The sequence below is a fragment of the Danio aesculapii genome, chromosome 3, assembly GCF_903798145.1.
Source record: "Danio aesculapii chromosome 3, fDanAes4.1, whole genome shotgun sequence".
In the NCBI taxonomy this organism is placed as follows: domain Eukaryota; kingdom Metazoa; phylum Chordata; class Actinopteri; order Cypriniformes; family Danionidae; genus Danio; species Danio aesculapii.
In genome coordinates, this window is record NC_079437.1 from 46683424 (window position 1) to 46708579 (window position 25156).

General features: G+C 39.3%; 1 protein-coding gene across 2 annotated transcripts in view; it reads left to right on the forward strand.

The window, feature by feature from the left end:
• The window catches only part of aatka (apoptosis-associated tyrosine kinase a), a 126872-nt gene that overhangs the window by 54600 nt on the left and 47116 nt on the right, over nucleotides 1-25156 (forward strand). For both annotated transcript variants that reach the window (XM_056454132.1, XM_056454133.1), the window contains exon 2: nucleotides 21915-22048. In XM_056454132.1, the coding sequence (XP_056310107.1) occupies nucleotides 21915-22048 (134 nt within the window). The remainder of the gene's footprint in view (nucleotides 1-21914; nucleotides 22049-25156) is intronic.

The window sequence follows — 25156 nt, forward strand, 5'->3', positions numbered from 1 at the left end:
TGATGATAACAATAGTATTATTCATGTGTCACCACCTAATATACTTGGGTTAATATACCCCAATAATATACCCCTCATTGTTTCCTCTAGGATTTTTTCCAGCTGTGGCGGCAGGCCTTTTTTTACACAGATCTAGTAACAACCTGTGGCGTTATTTCAATGACAAATGTCGTGAGCACAGTATTACAAGATCGCATTCGCATTTATGTGATAGCCTACGAGCATGCGAAACTCGTTCCCTGCACGCCGATTTCCTCTGCTCGTGCACAAAACGCCAATTTATTAGATTTGCTAGGAATATTTATGAATGTCTCCAATAGACCTATAGAGCGGTACTGATGCGTCCTGAAGTAAATTGAAACGGCTATACGTCATGTTTGCTGGCCTCACGCACCTGTCAGTCAGCCAGTTAGTCAGTCAAGCACGTAACCTTAAAGGGCTAAACAAATAACGCACAGCACTACTACTGTTACAGAAAAGTTTGCGCTGTTATAATTCATCTACCTTGTAATACGTTTTGGTGCGATTATCACCCGCTATAAAAAAAAAAAAAACACGAATGAATGTTTAAGGAGAAGCTGTAACGTAGCCGTGGCAGGATCAATTTTGGCGTGGCGCCCCGCCATGGAGAAATGAATGTAGCGGAAACCATTCCCCTGTTAATATATCTGGGTAGCCCGCCCAAGTAAAGTCTATGTGAGAAGCACTGATACTGCATATAATATAGCATTTACAACTTTTTATTAACCTTTAACAGTAGTAAACTGATAAATGTTATAAATAATGTAGAATACTTTAGTTTTTCTACAGTACTCTGCGGTGTATGTTTGCGTAAGTTACCCTATAGTGGTAGAAAACTACAGTATTCGGTAATTTGTTACTATTACTGCAGTTTGTTATTATTACTGACTTGTTATCAAAAAAATAATTACCACAACTGATTCATTTAAGTACTTTAATATAGTATGGTTTAAAAATCCCATCAAATGTACAATAAAATGTGCAGTTATGCTGGTGGAAATAACAGTGTTTCCAGTATTTTTGGGGGAAGCCTGGATGAAAACAGCAGACAAGAAAAGTGTATTTTTATTTTTGGAGTTTTGCCAAAACCTTTGACAGAGGATAGACTAGTAAGAGGAGTGAGTTTGGAGTTTCACCCTGTCTAGTAAAACGCTGTGTCTGTGCAGTGTGTGAGTCATGATGCAGTCTCTCCTGTGACTGCTGCCCTCTCCATCTACTCAAACTATCCTCTCATTATTCTCCTCTGTACACTCCACAGCTCTAACTCCACCAGCTGCCATCTTCCCGTCTTTAAAAGTGAAAGTCATTTGTGCTCCACTAGCGCAACTAGTAATTATGTTCTGCGAATATGTGTGCTTTCTCATCTCATGTTGCCTCAAACCCTGAAGGCCTTTGTTCATCTTTGAAACGCAAATGAAAATTTTCATGAAACCTCAGAGATTGCTTTGTGAAATGCTGAGCAGGGTTCATTTTAGACTTTATTCATGTTGTATAAACACAGACTATAATATTATTCAAAAATGGTAAAAGGAAGTCCAAGTTTGCACACTTTTAAAAATTTCGTAAAATGGACAATTGGATCCTACTTTAAATTAAGTGTACTTATATTTAAATTAATCATTTGGCACAACTTCTATGTACATATACAGTATGTTTTTACTTTGTACTTTAGCCCATCCACCTCAAGGTTCGATGTGTTGTATGTTCAGAGATGCTCTTCTGCATACCCTAGATCCCAGTAGATCAGCAGTTTCTGAAATACTCAGACCAGCCCGTCTAGCACTAACAACCATGCCACGTTCAAAGTTACTTAAATCACCTTTCTTCCCCATTCTGATGCTCGGTTTGAACTGCAGCAGATCATCTTTACCAAGTCTACATGCCTAAATGCATCGAGTTGCTGCCATGTGATTGGCGGATTAGAAATTTGCATTAATGAGCAGTTGGACAGGTGTACCTAAAAAAAGTGGCCGGTGAGTGTATATATCAAATAATGTCCAAATAACTTGCCTTATTAACTTAGATAAGCCTTCCTTTACATTGCACTTTAAGCTGAATATGAGTGTCTTGCAAAATAGTTAGTTAAATATATGCCATCATGGCAAAGGCAAAACACTTTAATTATTAGAAAGTAGTTATTAAAACTAATATGTATAAAAATGTGTAGAAAAAATGTGAAAAAGAATAAAAGTATATAAAATAACCTTTCTGAATTGATTTTAATGAAACCATTAAAAGGGATGTCTTTTTTCTGACTAATAACTGCATAATTTTGTGTATAACCTAATGTAATAGCTTCAGACAATTTAATACAATTTTCAAAACTCATACAGTCTGTGTTCATTTGTGAAGGTTATCTCGATGAACAGATTGTTTAAGAATAACAAACATTTGTTCAATTTTTTCCCCTAGACTACTAATTTAAATATTTAAATTTTAAATAACACCCATTAATGCCGCTCAGTGTTTATCATTGAAATGTCAGCAGCACCTAATTGACATTCAATAGGTTGACTTGTTTTGGTGCTTCTGCTTCTATGCATGCAGACTCTATGTGATTCCAAACATCAGTGTCTACATCTATCACATGCCACCCTTATATCAAAAAATTCAGAGCCTTTAAATTCAGTATCTCTCCTCTCAGCTCTGATCTCCTGTGTGCACTTACTCCCCAGGTGTGTTTTTAAGAGACTGAGAACGCTTGAAGGGAAACCTGATGATGTAGCGAGAGGAAAATAGAAAGAGCAGCTGTTAATGCATCAGCAGAAATGTGTCATCATTATAGAGGGTGGGGGTGAGGAGAGATTTGACAAAAAGCGAAGTGCAATGTAACATGACAGGTCAGCCAGCCAGCCTGTTACCATGGAGACGCAGGAGTGGGTGGGTGAAATGCTTTCGCACAGCCAACACGTTGCTGACCGTGTGTGTGCATGTGGTGTTGAGTGTACACACATGCTCCAGCGCTCCTGGGTGACACTGATTCTGCTCCAAAACCAACCAAGATGCCTATGTAGACAGGGATAGTTCTCCTAAACAAAATTTTATGTTCATTGACTCACCCCCCCAGGCTATTCAAAATGTAGGTGACATTTTGTTCTTCAGAAGAACATTAAAGTCTGCGTGAACCGGAAGTTTTGTATCAGTATGTTGATGTACTTCCAACTGAAATTGATTATTTTAAGTGGAATAATATATATGGAATGGAGAAGGGGGTGGAGTTTTCTTCTGCGCATCACTCCCTCGTAGCAAACTAACAGATAATGCAGAGTTGCAATGGAAGCCCTTAAGTTTGCGTCAACAGCTGCCATTTTAAAGGTCGAAGCAAATGGCCAGACTTTTTATTGAACATTATCAAATAAACACATTATTTCAGTGGCTTGACTTGCATGAATTTATTATTCACTTTAAAAATGACAAGCAAAATTGACAAATTAGGTAAATTTAGGTTAATTAATTTAAAAAGAGATTTTTAGCTGAAACTTTGGAATTTGGTGATTCATTCAATCCCAGTATAAACCTTTGTATTTAGACTAACAATTGAAGAATGATAATGCTGTTTAATCAACATTTCCTTTCTCAAAACATTCAGCTTCTTGCGTTGTCTCTTATTAAAAGATGCCAAAACTGACATTTTACTGTATTTTACCTTATATATGAAAACTGAATTTTTACCATCCAATTAGGGCTGCATGATTTTGAGAAAAAATCTTATTATGATTTCTGATCAAAATTGCAGTTTACAGTTTAAAATGTGAATTACTATAATTTCACAAAAGAGCTACAGGTTTGATGTGTTGTTTTTGATGTGGTGGTTTTAACACTATATGCTACTGTTTATTTGAACCCATTTTTGTCCAATAAGGTTATCAGTTGTCATGGCAAATTAAGTGAAATAACTACCGTATTTTAAATAAAATTTAAAGAGTCATGAAACCCCCCTCTTTCAGTTCAAGTCTTCCTCAGAATTTTTTCAAAAAATGCATGCGTGGAGCGCTGCGAGCTGAGGGAGGAGTGGGCATGGCTACCAGAGCAGGGGGAGAAGGAGGGGAGCAAACAACCGTTTCAGTTGGCTCACAAAATGAGGCACAAACCATGAGGAGACCCATAATTTTATAGTTTACAAAGTTGAAATGTAAAGAAATAAACAGTCATTTAATGCTCTGCTACATTTGTTATTCGTAATTTCATAAATACATAACCACAATTTGTTACATCATCATAAAGATCGTGTTTATAAACACAATAATTGAGGACCTCCCTCCTCCTAAATCATTGGGTCTGAATGCAGACACAATCAATAGCAGTGCAGCAGGTGTCTTGCCCCATTTATTCCAACCATTAGCCCTGTCGGTAATCTGGAGGATTTTAAACATATAGGTGAACACAGCAGCATGGATATAGGCGATGTGTCTGAATGGTAACAAACTGAACTGATAAAAGACAAAGTCCGCCATTCTCCAATTTTCCTACAGCTCTCCCGACAAAAATGCTTGCTGCAAACCAACAGCTTAACTGTATCTGCCCTGACAGCATCAGGGGGGAAAACATGCAAAAAACCCTGTGAATCATGGAAACAAGCACATCACGTTACGACCCTTCATGAACGGCTAAATACTGCTTGCCATGCGCGGACGCAGTCTTACCCAGTCATTGGGTCTCACAACTTGGGTCCTTGCTTTTGGAAAGCACATGCTCTCATGAATAATTAAAAAGCAGGGTCTTATTGTAGGATAGGAACACTCTGCTATGAATAATAATAAGAAACCAATGCGTCATCCCTTCACTAGCTGATTTGCGCTACGTCACCGATTTTGATCCCAACCCAAAAATTATTTTAAACCCAGAAGATGAAATTAGCTGACAAAAGCTCAAAATTATCCAGTTTTCTCCACAACTGAAGCTGATAGGTGCTAACATTGTCCTAACTGATGCTCAACATACACAAATCTGTTAAAATTTCAAAAACAGTACTCGAGGATGGCTTGAACCTTTAATAAATTACATATAAAACCTTATATATAGATATAGAAAACCTTTAAACCTTTACATTTAAATTGTTACACTTTTCTTATTAATTTCATGACTTTCACGGTGCATTGACAATGCTTTCAATACACAATTTTAGATTTTACTTCAAAGATAGATTTTCTATTAAAATCTATCAATTAGAAATACATTTATATTTATATATATTATTTATAATACAATTTTGTCCTCTAATACAAGCAGCCATGTAAATGTACTGTACCTTTAATTTTATCTGCTCAAAAGAAAACACTTTTTTTGAACGTATCAAACAAAACTCAAGTACATGCACAGAACAACATGAGCATTTATAGCAAATAAATAAATGTAGATATCATCCCGCTTGCTTTTTGAGCATTGTTGAGCAAGTTCTTAAACACCTGTGATTGGTCATTGTGTTCCCGCACTCAGCAGAGATGGCTGCAATTGGCTCTTACGATTAGTGCAGCTCAGGCGTTATTCACTAATGAGTGATGCGGATAAAGATAAACTGCAACGGTTACAGTCTATAATGTGTGGTTATTACAGCTGATCCATGATAGACGCAGTGGAGAAAACTTGCACTGCATAGTAACACGCTCATGTGTGGATCCACAAGAATCGCTGTAACAGCCTTATTAATGTTACCTCACACAAGCAGGTCAAAGGTTCACACGCACACAGAAAGAGAGAGAAGCAGAGCAGAGATGGAGTTTAAAGTTTACATTTAAATCCGGGAGACCGGGGGTTGTGGTATCTTGGTGTCGGGGTGAGGTTTCTGAATAACACAGCTGAGAACCGGATTTTAGGCAGCCGCTGTGATCGAATACTATACCAAAGTCGGCAACCCGGGGGTGTTATTGACTGTACCAAAAAAGCTGAAGACCGGGGAGAAGGGGATGAAATTCCAGGAGTTTTCAGTCAGAAATAATAAAACGGGAGGGTGATTGGAGATGGGTCTGAAATACGGAAGACTCCCTGGAAAAACGGGAGTGTTGGCAGATATGCCCCATAGTGAAATAGGGGCTCGTGGGTTATGCTGTAACAGTTGTCTGCTTTTTAAGTAACGTTAGTTGGATCATTTTAATTACTCGTGCTTACCCCCCTTGCCATAGTAATAATCGAAATAATTGCAGCTTTTCAAATCACGATTTCAGTTTAAAATCGATTCATTGTGCTGGCCTACATACCATAATCATAAACAATATTCAAAAACACATGCGATAACATAAAAGGAGATATAAAGATTGATTTGATATTGCTACATTGTTTATTAACTTTTAATAATTTAAGTTAAAATTTAATTGAACAATCCCCAGTACTGGGTTGCAGCTGGAAGGGCATACGCTGCATAAAACATATGCCAAAGTAGTTGGCGGATCATTCAGCAGTGGTGACCCCTGATAAATCAGGGACTAAGCTGAAGGAATATGAATGAATTCATTAAAATGGCTAAATGTTGATATCCGGGGTGTGACAGTGGCTCAGTTGTTAGCACTGTCGCCTCACACCAAGAAGGTCGCTGGTTCGAGTCCCGGCCAGGTCAGTTGGCATTTATGTATGGAGTTTGCATGTTCTCCCCATGTTCGCGTGGTTTTCCTCTTGGTGCTACGGTTTCCCCCACAGTTCAAAGACATGCGCTATAGGTGACTTGAATAAATGAAATTGGCCGTAGTGTATGTATGAATGAAAGTGTATAGGTGTTTCCCAGTACTGGGTTGCAGCTGGAAAGGCAGTCGCTGTGCAAAATATATGCTGGAAAAGTTGGCGGTTCATTCTGCTGTGGCGACCCCTGATGAATAATGAGACTAAGCTGAAGGAAAATGAATGATTCAATTCAATTCAATTCAATTCACCTTTATTTGTATAGCGCTTATACAATGTAGATTGTGTCAAAGCAGCTTCACATAAAAGGTCATAGTAAATAGGAACAGTGTAGTTCAGTTTGTAGTGTTTAAGTTCAGTTCAGTTTAGCTCAGTTCAGTGTGGTTTAATAATCACTACTGAGAGTCCAAATGAATGAATGAATGTTGATATTCAACTTTACATACTTTATTTTTTTAACTAAAATAACATTATCTGCTATGATGCTCCATCATAAAACAGCTGCATATAGGCAGCAGGGGAGCTTACTAGGTTTTAGAACATTGGATCAGATATTTGTTTTGTATCATTTGTGCATTTATATCTCTTGTGTTTATTGCTGTTTGGAGGTACTGACTCTAAACCCATCTGACTGCTGACAGACGTCATATGTGGAACATGTCCACAGCGACATGTGTCAGCATATCAGCAAAACAAGTCACTTCCTCCATTTCAGGACACATGGCTATTGTGGTGAATAGATCAGGATGTTCGCTTTATTTTCCACTGAGAAAGTGCACAAAGGACAGTTCATGCATACATTTAAATAAACTCATGATTGACTCACAGTTCCACATTTTCTTTTTCATGTTGAACACCAAAGAAGTTATTCTAAAGATTTTTTGAATAAGTAACCACTGACAACCATATTAGGAAACATACTATGGAAGTCAATGCCAATAGTTTCAAACATTTTACAAAAGGTTTAGGACAAGTCAGTAAATTATGACAGAATTGTATATACAGTACAAGTCAAATGATTAGACCTGCTTTGAATTTTAACAGGGCAAGGAATTTTCACAGTATTTCCTATAATATTTTTCTTCTGGAGAAAGTTTTATTTGTTTTATTTTGGCTAGAATTGAAGCAGTTTTTATTTTTTTTTAAACCATTTTAGATCAGTATTATTATCAGCAAACCTAATTACACTAACTCTGTCACGGATTGGTCAGGCTCTCACGATCCCCACTCACGAAGATCACCATCACCTGACTTCTAATGAGCACACAGCTGCATCACATTCACGAGCACCAGATAAAAGCACAGCACTCCAGTCGCTCATTGTCCGGGCTCGTCTCGACGAAAGCGGACAACTGAGCGACCACTCAGCGTAGTCATCCTCAGCTAAAACAAACGCTTTACTTACCTGTTCTCTTTGTATTCCTCCTAGTCTTCCTGGTCCACCCGAATCGTCCTGTCTTCCAGTCCTTCCAAGTCTGTGTCATCCTCTGTCAGCTGTATCTGGTGTGTGCTGTCCATCCTCGTGTATTCCTGTTACCCAGCCACGGAGGAAAAGACCCCAACATCATTCCTGATCCTCCTGGCTATCCTTCATGTGCTCCTTGTTGTCATTTAATAAACACCCTAACGTTTCCTTACCTCTGTCTCCTGTCCGCTCCAAACAGAAGCCCGGACCAATAACGACGACAACATGAGCACCCCCGATCACTTTCAAGAGCTGGTGGACCAGTTGAAGCGGATTCTACAGCCACCAGCTCCACTTTCCAACGCACCACCAGCACCGAGCACTTCCGCCTCCACAGTTTCTTCTTCGGCCCTTCCTTCCAGTCCCATGGCCCGACCAGCGCCCTACTCAGGCGGAGCGGGGGAGTGCAATGGTTTTCTGTTACAATGTTCCCTCATATTCGAAATGCAACCTTCTCTATATCCCACAGATAAGTCAAAGATCGCCTACATCGTATCACTACTCTCTGGGCCTGCACTTAAATGGGCTGAGACGATCTGGAACCAAGCCGGGCCGGTCATGAATTCCATCACTACCTTCACGGAGTATTTCAAAGAGGTGTTTGGACGTTCTGATGGGGAAGTAGCCGCTGGAGAGCAGCTGTATCATCTAAAGCAAGGTACTCTATCTACACAGGAATATGCTCTCCGGTTTCGCACTCTAGCAGCTGCAAGTGGATGGAATGAGAGATCGTTGTTGACCACGTACCGGCTCGGCTTGGAACCCACTCTCCGAATCCAGCTGGCCACATTAGATGATACTATGGGTCTGGAGAGATTCATCCAACATTCTCTCCGATGTTCCGATCGTCTCCGTTCCTATCAACAGGACACCATCACCCCCTCGTCTGCACTCCTCCAATCGCCTGAGTCAACAGCCTCTCCAGAACCAGAACCCATGATAATAGAGTCTGGAAGACTGACATCAGCGGAACGACAGAGGAGGCTGACCCGGGGTCTGTGTCTATACTGCGGTGTCAGTGGACACACCCGTATGGAGTGTCCCCTTCGTCCCATTCGGACTTCAGTGAGTGTATTCAGTACGAATATTGAACAATGTAAACCACTTACTACCACCGTACAAATAACTACTGCCTCTATTTCTCTCCTTGTCACAGCCCTCATCGACTCCGGGTCAGCAGGGAACTTCATCTCCCAATCCCTCTGTCGTCAACTCCACCTACGTACTGAGGCGTCCTCGCATATATACCAGATACAACCGATAACCCAGTGCACTCGATCTTCGACCCGTATCCATCGACAATGCGAAGACATCCTTCTTCAAGTGGGGTTGTTACATCAAGAGAGGATTCAATTTCTGGTTCTGGAGGGTGCAAATATGGACATCATTCTAGGGCGCCCGTGGCTGGTGAAGCACGATCCCATCATCTCTTGGGGCACAGGAGAGATAAAGAAATGGGGATCTGGATGTACACCTACCTGTTTTCCAAATCTCCCTCTTCAAGGTCGGAACCCCATTTCTTTGTTTACAACATCGGTCGAGAGTCCTCCTGAGAAGCAGTCTATCCACATTCCTAAGGAGTACAGCTCCTTTCATGATGTCTTCTGCCCCAAGAGAGCTTCCCAGCTACCGCCGCATCGGCCATGGGACTGCGCGATCGACCTAGTTCCAGATGCCCAGTTGCCAAGAGGTAGGATCTACCCGCTCTCGCTTCCAGAGAATCAGGCAATGGAAGATTACATAAGGGAGGCTCTGAGTCAGGGGTACATACGTCACTCAAAATCACCAGCCGCCTCAAGCTTCTTCTTTGTGGCCAAGAAGGACGGAGGGCTGCGTCCATGCATCGACTACAGGGTCCTAAATAACGGTACAGTAAAATACCGATATCCCCTTCCTCTGGTACCAGCCGCTTTGGAACAGCTCCGAGAAGCTAAAGTCTTCACTAAATTGGACCTCCGCAGCGCGTATAATCTGATAAGAATACGTGAGGGGGACCAATGGAAGACAGCATTCGTGACCCCTACTGGCCACTATGAATATGAGGTCATGCCTTACGGTCTGGTCAACGCCCCCTCCGTATTCCAAAACTTCATTCATGAAGTCCTCCGGGAGTTTCTTCACCACTTTGTAATAGTGTACATAGATGACATCCTCATTTACTCCCGGAGTGAGGCCGAACATCGCCAACACGTTGCGGAGGTCCTACACACATTGAGAGAACATCACCTCTACCTCAAAGCGGAGAAATGCTCATTCCACCAGAAGTCGATTCATTTCTTGGGATACATCATTGACCAAACCGGTATACGTATGGATGGGAAGAAAATTGAGGCTGTTCTATCCTGGTCAGAACCCACTTCCATTAAGGAGCTCCAGAGGTTTCTTGGGTTTGCTAACTTTTATAGACGGTTTATCAAGGACTACAGCAGGATTACATCACCTCTCACTAATCTCCTCAAGGGTAAACCCAAAGGACTGGAGTGGACCAAAGAAGCAGCCGCAGCCTTCCGCCTTCTTAAGAAGGAGTTCACAAGGGCCCCACTCCTGACTCATCCTGACCCAAATCTTCCTTTCGTGGTGGAAGTGGACGCATCCACCACCGGCGTCGGGGCAGTATTATCCCAACATCATGATACACCGCCCCGACTGCATCCCTGTGCCTATTTCTCTCGGAAGTTGAGCCCGGCGGAGCAGAATTACAGCATAGGAGACAGGGAGCTTCTAGCAATCAAGCTAGCCTTGGAGGAGTGGCGTCACTGGTTGGAGGGAGCCAAACATCCGTTCCAGGTGATCACAGATCACAAAAACCTCCAATATATCAAAGAGGCCAAGAGACTATGTCCACGTCAAGCCAGATGGTCACTTTTCTTCTCACGTTTTGATTTCTCCATTTCCTATCGTCCAGGACCCAAGAATCTAAGAGCAGACGCTCTCTCTCGTTTACACGAGCATCACGATCATGAAGAACTCCCAACGAAGATTCTTCCCGAACACATCTCCATTTGTCCGATCACCTGGAACGCTCCTCCAGTCGTTGCCACTCCGGAAGCCCCTGCTCCGCCGGGATGCCCTCCTCATCGGCAGTTCATACCACCTGAACACCGGGTAGATCTGATCCACTCCTTACATACCTCGCTAGGCACTGGACATCCAGGGATCAACAATACTCTCTCGCTAGTATCCCAACGATTCTGGTGGCCAAACATGGCAAGGGATGTGAGGCAATATGTTCAGGGCTGTAAGGACTGTGCCCAATCCAAGAGCCCACGTCATCTACCCGCTGGAAAGCTCCATCCCTTGCCGATTCCGAACCGTCCCTGGTCACACCTAGGAGTGGACTTTATCACTGACCTCCCCTCGTCAGAAGGTAATACCTGTATTCTAGTCATCGTAGATAGATTCTCAAAGTTTGTCAAACTAATCCCTCTGAAAGGTCTTCCCACAGCCTTTGAAACAGCCGACAATATCTTTAATCAAGTCTTCAGGTCATTTGGTATTCCAGAAGATATTGTGTCGGACAGAGGTCCACAGTTCATCTCACGTCTATGGAAAGCCTTCTTCAAGCTCCTAGGTGTGGCCGTCAGCCTCTCTTCTGGATATCATCCCCAAACCAACGGGCAGACAGAGAGGAAGATTCAGGAGGTGGGACGGTTCCTGAGGACCTTCTGCAGTGGTCACCAGAGCTCCTGGAGCCAGTATTTGGGCTGGGCAGAATATGCCCAAAATTCACTGCGGCAACCCTCCACCGGACTCACGCCATTCCAGTGCGTCCTGGGCTTCCAACCACCGCTCTTTCCCTGGGATGGCGAACCATCTGATGTCCCCGCAGTGGATCACTGGTTCCGGGAGAGCGAGAGAGTCTGGGACGAGGCTCATCAACATCTGCAGAGGGCAGTCCGTCGAAGCAAGGTAACCGCCGATAGAAGAAGGTCTGAAGAACCCAGATACACACCCGGACAAAAGGTGTGGCTATCCACCCGGGACATACGCATGCGACTGCCCTCTCGCAAGTTAAGTCCCCGATTTGTTGGTCCCTTCACCATCGTGGAACAGGTTAACCCCGTCACCTACAAACTACAATTACCCTCTCACTACCGTATTCACCCTACATTCCACGTATCACTCCTGAAACCCTATCACGATCCTGTTCTTCCCTCCACAGAGCCTGACCACGAAGAGGAACCCCCTCCTCCACTGCTCCTAGAAGAAGGAGCCGTCTACGCAGTGAAGGAGATCTTGCGTTCCCGACGTCGTGGTGGCCAGTTGGAGTACCTGGTGGACTGGGAAGGGTACGGCCCCGAAGAAAGGACATGGGTTCCCAGAGCTGATATTCTCGATCCTAGTCTCATGGTGGAGTTTCATGAGAGCCACCCTGAGTTCCCAGCGCCTAGAGGCAGAGGGAGACCACCACGGCGTCGGAGGTGTCGGCCCTCAGGAGCGGGCCCTGGGGAGGGGGGTACTGTCACGGATTGGTCAGGCTCTCACGATCCCCACTCACGAAGATCACCATCACCTGACTTCTAATGAGCACACAGCTGCATCACATTCACGAGCACCAGATAAAAGCACAGCACTCCAGTCGCTCATTGTCCGGGCTCGTCTCGACGAAAGCGGACAACTGAGCGACCACTCAGCGTAGTCATCCTCAGCTAAAACAAACGCTTTACTTACCTGTTCTCTTTGTATTCCTCCTAGTCTTCCTGGTCCACCCGAATCGTCCTGTCTTCCAGTCCTTCCAAGTCTGTGTCATCCTCTGTCAGCTGTATCTGGTGTGTGCTGTCCATCCTCGTGTATTCCTGTTACCCAGCCACGGAGGAAAAGACCCCAACATCATTCCTGATCCTCCTGGCTATCCTTCATGTGCTCCTTGTTGTCATTTAATAAACACCCTAACGTTTCCTTACCTCTGTCTCCTGTCCGCTTCATAACAAACTCACCTAGTTAACCTAATTAAGTCTTTAAATTGCATTTAAAGCTAAATACCAATATCTTGAAAAAAATCTAGTAAAATATTATTTACTGCTATCATGGCAGAGATGAAAGAAGTCAGTTATTAGAAATGAGTTATTAAAACTATTATGTTTAGAAATGTCTTCTTTCTATTAAACAGAAATTGAAGAAAAAATATACAGGGAGCTAATAATTCAGGAGGAATAAATCTGAATACAACTGAATAAATATTATTATTAATAAACTATCCCTTTAAATTCGAGTTTGCATGTTCTCCCTGTGTTCGCGTGGGTTTCCTCCGGGTGCTCCGGTTTCCCCACAGTCCAAAGACATGCGTTATAGGTGAATTGAATAAGCTAAAGTGTCTGTAGTGTATGTGTGTGAATAAGAGTGTATGGGTGTTTCCCAGTGATGGGTTGCAACATCCACTGCGTAAAACACATGCTGGATAAGTTGGCGGTTCATTCCGCTGTGGTGACCCCTGATAAATAAATGGACAAAGCCAAAAAGAAAATGAATGAATATCCCTTTAAATTGTGTGTGTGTCTGTCTACAATGTTTTGTGTGTCCACTGCTGACACAGGGATTACAGTGAAAGTCAGATTAAATCTTTGTAGTCAAAAATGTGACATCTGCTCCTGCGGTGTCCTCTGATGACAGGGTGTGAAAAAGCTTAAACGCTGTTGGCCAGAGTCCCACCGCTTCTCCTTCATTAGCATAAAGGCAATCAAACTGGATAGCTGAGAGGCACATTTGAACAGCAACATTCTCCCCTCACATTTCAGATTTTTATCCTTTTTTTTGGGTGGGGGAGTTAGTCATTTTCTGGTGTCATTTTACCATATGAGATATTGTAGAAATAAAGGGTAAATGTCTGTATAACTATTACGTTGTTATTATATTAGTTTTAGTTAAGATGTTTTAACTGAAAATAATAGGCCTTTTTCTCACATATGTAGCCTATATAATGCTGCTAGAATGACTCCTAAAATCTATTTTATTTGTTTTTCTTTTGCTAATCCAACATTTCCATCATCCTAAAGTCAGTTGGTGAATTAAGTCAACCTAGTAACAAATGTATGATTTATATAGTGCATTTATCATGTATGGCCATACACCCAAAGCACTTCACAATCATGAGAGGGGTCTCTCTACACCACCACCAGTGTGCAGCATCCACTTGGATGATGTGACAGCGGTTATAGGGACAGTGGTGAGACAGTGATACAACCAATTCGGGGGATGGGAATGATTTGGGGGCCATAATTGGTAAGGGCTGATAGAGGGAATTTGGCCAGGACACCAGGGTTTCACCCCTACTCTTCACGAGAAGTGTCATGGCATTTTTTTATGACCACAGAGAGTCAGGACCTCGGTTTAATGTCTCATCCATAAAGAGGGCCCTCACTGAGCAGTATAGTGTCCCCTTCACTTAGGGGTGTGACGATAACCGCATCACCGCCTTACCACCATAATGAGATGTCAACCACGGTGATGTGGTTATTACCGTCATCACCGCCCATTTTAGTTTCTTATTTATTTTTGCTTGTGAATCTTTCAGGATTGTATAGAAAAACAGAATAAACTAAATAAAAGGAATAAAAGGCCTGATATAAAGGAATAAAATACCCCTAAGTATTTTCCACTTAAATTACAAATTTAGATTACAAAACGAAAACACTGAATCCTTTTTAATTACCTGCATAGGCTGTTTTTATTTTAAGCTTATTTTAATAAAGCAGGCCTACTGACTCAAACCAATCGCTCCACAGAAAATAAGCATTTTAACGTACCGCTGTAATTTCTATATCCAAATCCCTTTATCAACATTTTTAATACAAGTCATTATTTTAAAGATTATGACTTGAGAATATAATTTTACCTCAGCGCTGCATTTTACGGAGTGTTGTGAAGTAGTTAAACTAACAAACTGGCACAGGAATATCAGTATATTAATATAGGCTTTGCTAAAAGGCTGGTCAAATGTAGGTCTTTTTTTACAGAAGCTATAAATAGACACGCATGCTGCGACCACGGTGATGAGTCAACAATCGCATATATTTTGACTTATTTAAAGTCATAGCATATAATAATTTTGTGTAAAGACATTTATAAAAATATGTAGCTAATATAATCACAGGGGTTTGTGTAGCAGCAATTACAGTGGATCATTAATTAAATCCTTTTTTCCCGTGGAGCGAAACAAACAATGCACAGTTGTGTAGCGGATGGGGACGCACAAAAAGATACAATTCATATATTTTCGTCGGAAGAAAAATATTGGCACAGGAATATCGGTATATTAATATAGGCCAAAACACAAACCGGTCTGTAAAATACAATTGTAATATAATTAAAACAAAAGTGAAATATTCAGTTTCGAATATTGAATATTTGTTAACTGTATGATCAAAATTAAAAGAGCAGCCTATATGATCACCCTTTATGACAAACATCCATTGATCGGTCAGTTTCGCTTTAGTTTAATCAAATTGTTTGAACTTTTTGATATTTTAGGTAAAGTGTTCTGCATAACCAATGATTGAACTTATCCACCTGCGACCCACCCATAATTAAACATCATGTAGGCAAGCTGGCTTTTTGATTACCTGAACCGTGTATTAACGGCTGCACCAGCATAACCGAGATCCGCGTATTAATAGCAGCAGATATAAGTGATATAAGTGTTTGTTTCATAACAGTGTTTTATGCTTTTTAAATATCCAATATTAAGAGAGTGACTCCATAAGGTACATAACCTGCGCACACTTGATTATTACTTTAATGTGTAAAGTCATGGACGCATCTCACAGTGCAAAGCATAACTTATCCTTTAAATGTCTATGTTTAATATGTCATTGATGAGGTCTATCTACTGAAAGGGTTACCTACAATGGAGTATATATAAGCTATATATGCGCTACATAGCAGGGATGTTAAGGTTGTAGGTAACCCTTTCAGTAGATAGGCCCTGAGGCACATCGCTTCACCTCAAAGTTTATTAGTTATTATTGTTTATTTTGTAGATTACTGACCGACAAAAACTAAGATACAAATTGTACAAAACGAAATGCGTTAATTGTAAAAAATATATTAATTGTATATTTTTGTGCGTCTCCATCCGCTACACAACTGTGCAGTATTTATTTCACTCCACGGGAAAAAAGGATAATGCTCCACTGTAATTGCTGCTACACAAACCCCTGCGATATATTGGCTACATTTTTTATAAACTTCTTTACACACAATTATTATAGCCTATAGCCTACTTTAAATAAGTCAAAATATTTGCGATTGTTGACTCATCACCGTGGTCGCAGCATGCTTCTGTAAAAAAAGACCTACATTTGACCAGCCTTTTAGCAAAGCCTTTATTAATATACTGATATTCCTGTGCCAGTTTGTTAGTTTAAATACTTCAAACCACTCTGTCACCTGAACTCAGCGCGAGGGAGGAGAAAAGTGCAGCGCTGAGGTAAAATTATTAAAAAGGTTGATAAAGGGATTGGGATATAGAAAATGCTTATATACATAAAAAATAAAATAAAATATATTTAAAGATACATAAAAAAGATATTTAAAAATGCTTATTTTCTGTGGAGCGATTTTATATTTATATATATATATATATATATATATATATATATATATATATATATATATATATATATATATATATATATATATATATATATATATATATATATATATATGCGCGGTTAAACGACATACCACATGATTTCTTGCTTCATCACTGCAGTAACAGAAAATCCGTTACTGTCACAGCCCTACCTTCACTATACTGGGGCATTACACAGACCACAGGCTGCAAGCCCCCTGCTGGACTCACTAACACCACTTCCAACAGCAACCTAGTTTTCCCATGTGGTCTCCCGTCCAGGTACTGACTAGGCTCAGCCCTGCTTAGCTTCAGTGAGTAACCAGTCTTGGGCTGCAGGGTGATATGGCTGTGGCGTCAATACTCAATATTCTGTACAGCCTTTTTGTGTTTATACTCTTACAAAATAAACAAAAAAACTACAAACGTTTTGAAATGTTGAGATACAAAAAAGATGAAATAACTTTTGGATGTGATGTTAAAGTCATTTGACTGTGGTGTAGTTCTTTTATAGCCTACATTACTTCTGGTGAATGTATTCAGCCTTTAACAATGAACTGCTGAAATGTTCATTTGTGAAAAAGCATGCTAATCCTTTTAGCATCATGGGATAGTTCACCCAGAAATAAAAAATGTACTCACCCTTGAGTGGTTCCAAACCTTTTTTAGTCTTTTTCTTCTGTTGAAAACAAAAGAAGATATCTTGAGGAAAGCTAATAAGCTGTAACTGTTGACTTTCACAGTAGGAAAAACAACTGTGTGTCAAGTTCCAGCTTTCTTTGAACTATCTTCCTTTGTGTTCAACAGAAGAAAGAGACACTTAAAGGTTTGAAACAAGTAAAGGGAGAGTAAATTAGGACAGTTTTCATTTTGGGGTGAACTATTTCTTTAACATCATGCTAGGCATAGGAAGATAACCATTTTCAAGGTTTTTACTACTTTTTTATTTCTTTATTTAGGGCAACAGTATCTCCAGCAGAAAAGGACCCTCCATATTAAAAGCTATTTGAAAAACTAATCACTTATAAACCAACATCCAACCATGCAATAAACCTGAACAGTGCAACGGCTTACTTTATATCCAAAGAAATGTCCAAAATTGTCTTTTTGTTGTAAAGAAATCTGTGTTCTTGAAACTAATGAAGACAAAAGTCAGTGATTTATTTGAATTATTTATCCTAACATGTTTACTGCTCCAAAATATTTTAAATGTTTCATAAAATAAAATATGTTGTGTTTGAAGGGGAAAAAGTTTTGTTTTTACCCAGAAATTTAAAAAGAACTTCTTTTAGAGCAGTAATCACATCACCGTGATACCTTGACACCGTGATACTTTTATCCGAGGTTTTCATACCATCAAAATGTTAAAATGGCCCAAGCCTAATTTTAGGAAGCATGCTAGCAATAGTAATCATGTTAGGATCATGCTAGAAACATGCTAACCATGTTAAAGGGTACCTATTTTACACCTTTTTCAAATTTTTAAGAAAATTCTCTTGTGTTTCCAGAATGTGTCTGTAAAGTTTCAGCTCAAAACACCCATCAGATTATTTATTATACCTTTCAGAATATTGGAATTTTCTGCTCTGAACATTATGTAGCTGTTTTTGTTGTCTGTGCCTGTACCTTGCCACAGCATTCTGTCAAAGTTCTTTCTGCAAACAACTCTTCAGAATTCCATCTGTATTTTTGTAATATTAAGTTTGCATTCTCTTTTCCTCAGTTTCTTTTATTAGTATATACAGCCAGTGAAACTCAGAAGCTCATTTGCACAATCTCACATTTCCTGAATTTACTTTTACATCAGTATCGCTGTTACTCACTTCATTAACTGATAAAACGATGCAATTTGCTCTTCATTATTGAATAAAGAGTGAGTCATCTCATATCTGTTTTTTTTTTAACCCTATACCTCATTATCATGCAGATTGCGTCTCAGTGATTCACTGCAATACGAAAAGCAGCTTTAGCCTCCATTAGCACCGGTTTCATCATGTTCCTTCATGGACAAGTGATCTGTTTAAATACGTTGCCCACAAAATCAAATTACTGACAGCAGCCACACGCCGCTTCACACGCTGTTACGAAACATTTTGATAACCTGTGCTATTCTCTTATCAGCTTTTAATAGCTCCCGATAGTATCTTCGTGAAGATAAAAAGGGAAAAAAAGTGATTTTCTCTGTAATAATTTAAAATTTTCCAACGTGTTTGTATATTTATATTTTGGCCACAAATAAGCCTCAATGTCTGCAGGTAGTTGCTTTCAGCTATATTGTGAAGTATTCCTAAGTGGAACAGAATAACAGAGTAAAATATGCTTTAATATCTATAAATGTATCTGTGAATTAAACATTTATAATGAAGTTACAACCCAAGGGCTGCACATTATATTGTTTCAGTATCGATATCACAGGGTACACATTCACAATAGTCACATTGCAAGATATGCAATTTCGAAGAACTACAGAATTATATTTAATCACAGTATTTATAAGGCATTTATACGATTTATGCAAAAAATAAATAAATAATTAAATAAAAAGCTTTTCTGGACTTTTGTCTTGTTTCTAGTTCAAATATCTACATTTCAAAGCAGAAACAAGATTATTTTACTTAGCACACTGGCAGATAGTTGTTTTGCCTTATTTCTTCTGTTAAGTTGAAAACAAAACAATATATTTACTTGATCTAAGAATATTTAAATATTTGGACTGGAAACGAAACAAAGCAAAGTAAGAATTCATATCACAATATTTATCGTAAGAAAATAAAATATAAAATATCAGACTTTTCCAATGCTGTGCAGCACTACCCAGTACTTTTAAAAAATGCTCATTTAAAATATAGTATTATATAACTTTCCTGTCTACTTTAGCTAATCACCATAGACAGTGATTGCAGGTAGAAGGAAAGTAGTGGAGTAAAAGTACCGATACAGCACTAAAAATGTACTCAAGGGAAAGTAAAAGTACACGTTTTTTAAATTATTTAGTAAATTACAATTTCTGAGAAACACCACTGCTGAAAGGTCACCTAAACTGCTCCTGCGTCATTAACTACATGGCACAGAGAATTGGTTGCCGTCACCTCGGCAGCCATAACTTGCTTTGATCATTTTACATTTTCAGACACCCTTCTCCACCCCAGCTCCACCTGTGTTTAGATCTGCTACGGGGGTTACATATGCATTATATTTGCAACAGCAGTGTGTTAAATTCGCAGACGACATGTCTGTGTATAGTATACTGGCAGTAGCAGGTCTCTCTACTTGCTCTGCCATAATAATCAAAGCAGCAGTAGCGTAGCAGATCTATACCATCAAGACCAAATACATCAACATTGCCATATACTTATTTATTACCATACTAAATCCTGATAGTGTTCATGAGATACTCTATGTCCAGTTATTATCTGCTTGTTAAAGGGTCACGAAAAACCAAAACACATTTTTTGAGATGTTGACAGTCATATATGTGTCCCACGCTGCTAAAAACACTATTAGGACACATATATTTCACAAAAAAGTGAAAATAGGTTTTTGTGTTATTTCAAGCAAATTCTTTTATTCATTCAAAAACTGATTTTTGAAGCTGCGTCACGGCGATTAGATCCTTCCATGTATTTCAGAGTGGAGAGTGGATGTCTCTACCTGCGAGTACATTGTGACGTCTCTGAGTGTGCAGCATTAATTCAACAAGAATTTGGAGACACGGTTTGTCAGTGTTTTGTTTATGAATGTGCTGCAATGAAGGTTTTGTTTTCATTTCCCTGCTATGAGAGCACATGGATTACAATGCACACAACACACGACAGAAATATGTTTGTAAGTAATATTTTTTTTACCCGAGAGCTTTTCGCATCTGGAAATGGTGAAATCTGCAGTACCGCTCGCCTCCTGTTAAAAATGACACGGCTCCAGTTTGTGTTGATTGTCCTGTCTCTACAGATTTGGTAAGTGCATGTGATCGGTGTTCCATGTTTGTTTATTCAGATGGCAAAGTTAGTTCGTATCGCAGTACTCTTTCAGTTTTTAAGACATACCTTAGTCAAAATGATTTAGTTACCAAGTTAACAGTACGTTAATATCACTATAATATTGTAGTACGATATTATAGACTGAAAGATCCTCTGCAAATGCTGCTCTCCAAATGTAAACACTCAAAAAAATTGCCGTCATGTAGGCTTTTTGCTGCGTTTTGTGACAGGATAGTCTATACACACACGGCTTTCTGACGCTACCTACCGAATGCATCTAAGTTACAGAGAAATGCGGAGGGTTTTTTCCTTCTATCTGATGTGCAGTATCAAACATTCCTTTAAACTACACTCTTCCAGTAGTTCCTCGCATACAATATCTCGTTTGTCATGTGGGGGGCAAGCATTAAATGTTCCTGAATAAAAGTTCAAACTGCAGTTAAAGTTGAAAAATGTATAATTTGGCAAATAATTTGATTACTGTTGTCCATTTCAACACAGTTACTGTCTATCTCCCATGCGTCTGTGTTTGTTTTGCCTCTGTGAAAATCAGCACATTCTCAAATGGAAACTCCACTTTTATGCAAAACCTTCCCTCTTTCCCTCCCCTGACACTCCCACCTAAACAGAGCTGGACACACCCACTTTCCTGACTTTTTTTAAACTAGAGGTGTGAAAACACCCTTCTGTGACAAGGGGGTTTCGTGGCCCTTTAAGTGTGACGTCATGCAGAGCAGCTTCCGGGTCCAAGCGCTATATCAAACTGTATTGGGAGACTCATCAAATGGTAATAATAAACATTTACAAAGCGATGCATTCCTTTCGAAAATCACGATCGCAATATATATGTCCATGCCTAATATTAGAGGGCCAGAAAGTAATTTTTTATAAATTGTTAAAAATTGGGTATTTGTGATGCAGCAAGCCCAGAGACGGATGTGTACACTATGATTTTTATATAAAATTTACTTTAATGTATGAAAAAACAAAAAAGTGGTCATAAACAAAGATTTTCTCAATTCAAATGAGTAGCGGCTTGGACCCGGAAACAGTATTTCATACGTCATTGATACGTCACGACTTAACAAGAGGATAGAATTCAGTTGTGTCACAACATTGAATAAAAATGCACTTCACAGGACATTTAAGGTCTATATAACACCACAGAAATAAAACCCTACTCACTTTTAAACATGGTCAGCGATTTCCGTGCCCTGAACTCTGGAGTCCAGTATTGTTTTTCGACCCTGAATATGTATTTTCTGTACCGCAGGTGGCTCTCCGCTGAGTGAGCTGTCATGGCCGTCGTCTCTCGCAGTGGTGGCCGTCTCTTTCTCTGGCCTCTTCACGTTTGTCTTCCTCATGCTCGCCTGCCTGTGCTGCAAGAAAGGGGACATCAGCTTCAAGGTGAGATCTCAGTCTTCATTAGTCATTTCATCCATCAAAACGGCCTTCTAAATTACAGAAGATGAGAAATTAATGTCTTTACCGGCTCCTCATGCTAATTTTTTTTTTATAGGCACATCAGTTGACTCAAGTTTTTTTTTGTTCAGCAATCTATTATCATCTTTGTTTGGTGTCACCTTGTTTTTTTCCAGAAGTACATCATTGTATTCAGTCTGTTGGATTTGATTTGTCCTTCTAGTCATGTACACATGTAACTTACACAGCCTCACAAAGAAAACGTCAATCTTGCTGTGCTTTTCTGTGAAAGACAAAAGCCTCTCAGTGGTTCTTTTTGAGGAATGAAACTTCTGTTTTCTTCTGACCAGGATTTTAAATAGCTGTGCATCTATCAAACACAAGAAAACCTGGTGATAACTTGAGACAATTTATGCATTGTAAAACAATTAGGCAGAAAAGCTGCAAAAATGTGCATGTTTTTTAGGCAGAATGTCTTGATGTTTAAATAAGGTTAGCAGAATGATGATCCTGTCTTATTAGTGTCATGTTTGGTTTCTGTTCTTTAGACTTTTAGTTTGTACTGTCTGTTTTTCAAATGCTAGGTAATGGTTTCTTTGCTTCTGTGTTTAGTTTGACTCTGTGATTGTGTTCACCTGTGCCTTGTTTAGTTACTAGTTTAAATGTCTTGAGTTTATTTAGCTCAATGCTCATTTTGTTTTTTCACATGTTTGTAAATAACATGCTTGGTAATTAACATATACAAAACATGCATGATGTTAACTTAAAAAAATGGTTTTATAGTTTCACTGAGATGATAATGGTATCATTTTCAAATTCTTAAAACCCTCTTTTAACAGTTTATTTTTTTTATCAGCATCTCCATGCTGCCTAATTTGTGGTGTAAATAAATAATCAAATCAAATATTTTTTTTTTAGTAAAGTGCAAAATTTCTTGTAGTTTTAATAGTAAGCAATATTCTTTTCTAATAAGACACAATTTCAGTGATAAGCAATTTGGCTGTTCACACCAAACGCAACATGATAGAAACATTTAAAACATTCAGAAGGGCAGAAAAGTGCACTTTAAACCAAATGGACAGGTTTGTCCAACCACGTTAATGTAAATAATGAATATTAAACATCAGCAACATTATTAAAAGTACATGTTGCATGACTGATGTTGTTGGTTTGCACGGAGTTAGTTTTAAGAGGGCTGATCTTCTTATATTCTGATCTTTGGTCTTATCCATTTAAACTATAAATTTTAAGACGTGAGGTAAACTATCTGCTGCAGCTTTCAGTATGAAAATAAATGCCTTGTATTCAGTATGCATATGTATTCAGACTAACTGGTAACATTTAAAACAGAATAAAGCACATACTTGGCACCTGAGATGATCAATGCCACTGTAGTTTATGCTATTGTTCAGCTTGTTTCTAAAATAGAAACTTTCCGCTGATGGTTAAGACAAAAAACACCTTTTAACATGTATAGATGCCTTTTATCGTGTGTTGCAGCAATGCATTGTGTGCAAAAAATATACAAAAATCACTGAAGAAAAGAGGCATCTTTCAAAAAACATTGAACAAACTGACTGCAAACTTTTAAAACAGGAGTAAGATAACAATACATAAAAACGTCACTAATACTTTGTGCATTGCAATATTTTTGTTTTTGCAAAGAGTATTGCAATGTTATCTTAGCATCACGCCAATTCTATTATGAATTTTACATCTTGATTTTGAGACAAGATGCTGCATTCCTGCCGCAGAATGTCTGCTTATTAATTCTGAAAACACTCATTCATATTTGCTAAATATTTTATTTCAGTTTTTCATTGACTGTTGTTAGTTTCAGTTTTTCATTTGTAATTTTTTTTTAATTTAAAGAGCCCCTATTTTGGCTTTCTGAAAATGACCTTCCATGCAGTGTGTAGCACAGAACAAATTAAATGAAAACATTCAGCTGAGGTTTAAATCTGAAAGTTCACCATGTTTAAAACTACTGATTCCTAAACAAAATTGTCGACTCAGAGTTAAATGAATGAATTGTGTTGGTTTTGGATCTTTTGCCTGAACATGTCAATGTCAATACGGTACATCACCAAAATATATAGAGCCAGATCAGTTAAAATGTGAACACGCCTTTCCCTTCAGACACTAGCGGAACGCAGGGGATCAAAGGACTGATCATGACACGAAGATGATGATCACTGCCAGTAATCAGCTGCGGGGAATAAAGGGTTAAAGTTCATTTTTACAACAATACCACAATGTAGCCAACCTAGTGCTGTGTTTATTCCCATAATTTTTCTGATGATTGATGCAATAACCTACCCTGCAGTGTGGGATTCGTTGGTCGTTTGCTATTAAAGGAAGGAGCAGCAGAGACTATAATATATGGGACTTTGTCAGATTTTGACGGACTTTATCGGTAACTGTTACAGTTCATATGGACCAGTTTCTTGTTCCTCCAGATCATAATATGCAAGTGTAATTAAATTTTTTGCCTGGTTTTCTGTAGTTTGTAAAATATGTATTTAATAGTGTGTTGTAACTTGTAATCGTGCCGCACGGCTTGTAATCACTTATCTATTATAGATTAGTGCTTGTACTGTATCTCTCCGGCTAAATGTGTATGGGCTATTTACATATTGCATCCAAAACCACGTTGAAAATGTGACGTTTTTCCTATACTGATTTCAATGCATTTCTGAACTCATGATCCTCTGCCACTTGCCTTTGCTATGGCCACCATCAGCTGTTCCTACACACACATGGCGAGGTCAATTGTCTGTGTTTGTCTCTTGTGCTAAACCCAGTCGACCAATTACACTGGGTCATTGGACTGATCAACGCAGATTAGCATCTCGCTAAGGAGGGGTTTGGGAACAAGTGAATCGCTGAACAAGTCATATGGGAGTCGTTAGGATAATTAGGTAAAAATAAATGCATATTATAAGTCAATGAAAGTGTTTTTTGACAGTGCATGCATATCAGCCTGTTGTTGGAGACCCCCAAAACCAAAACATGATCTTTTATAAAGCATAATAGCGGCTCTTTAATGTAATTCAATGACAATTATTTTTGACCAATAGTTTAGTCTTAGCA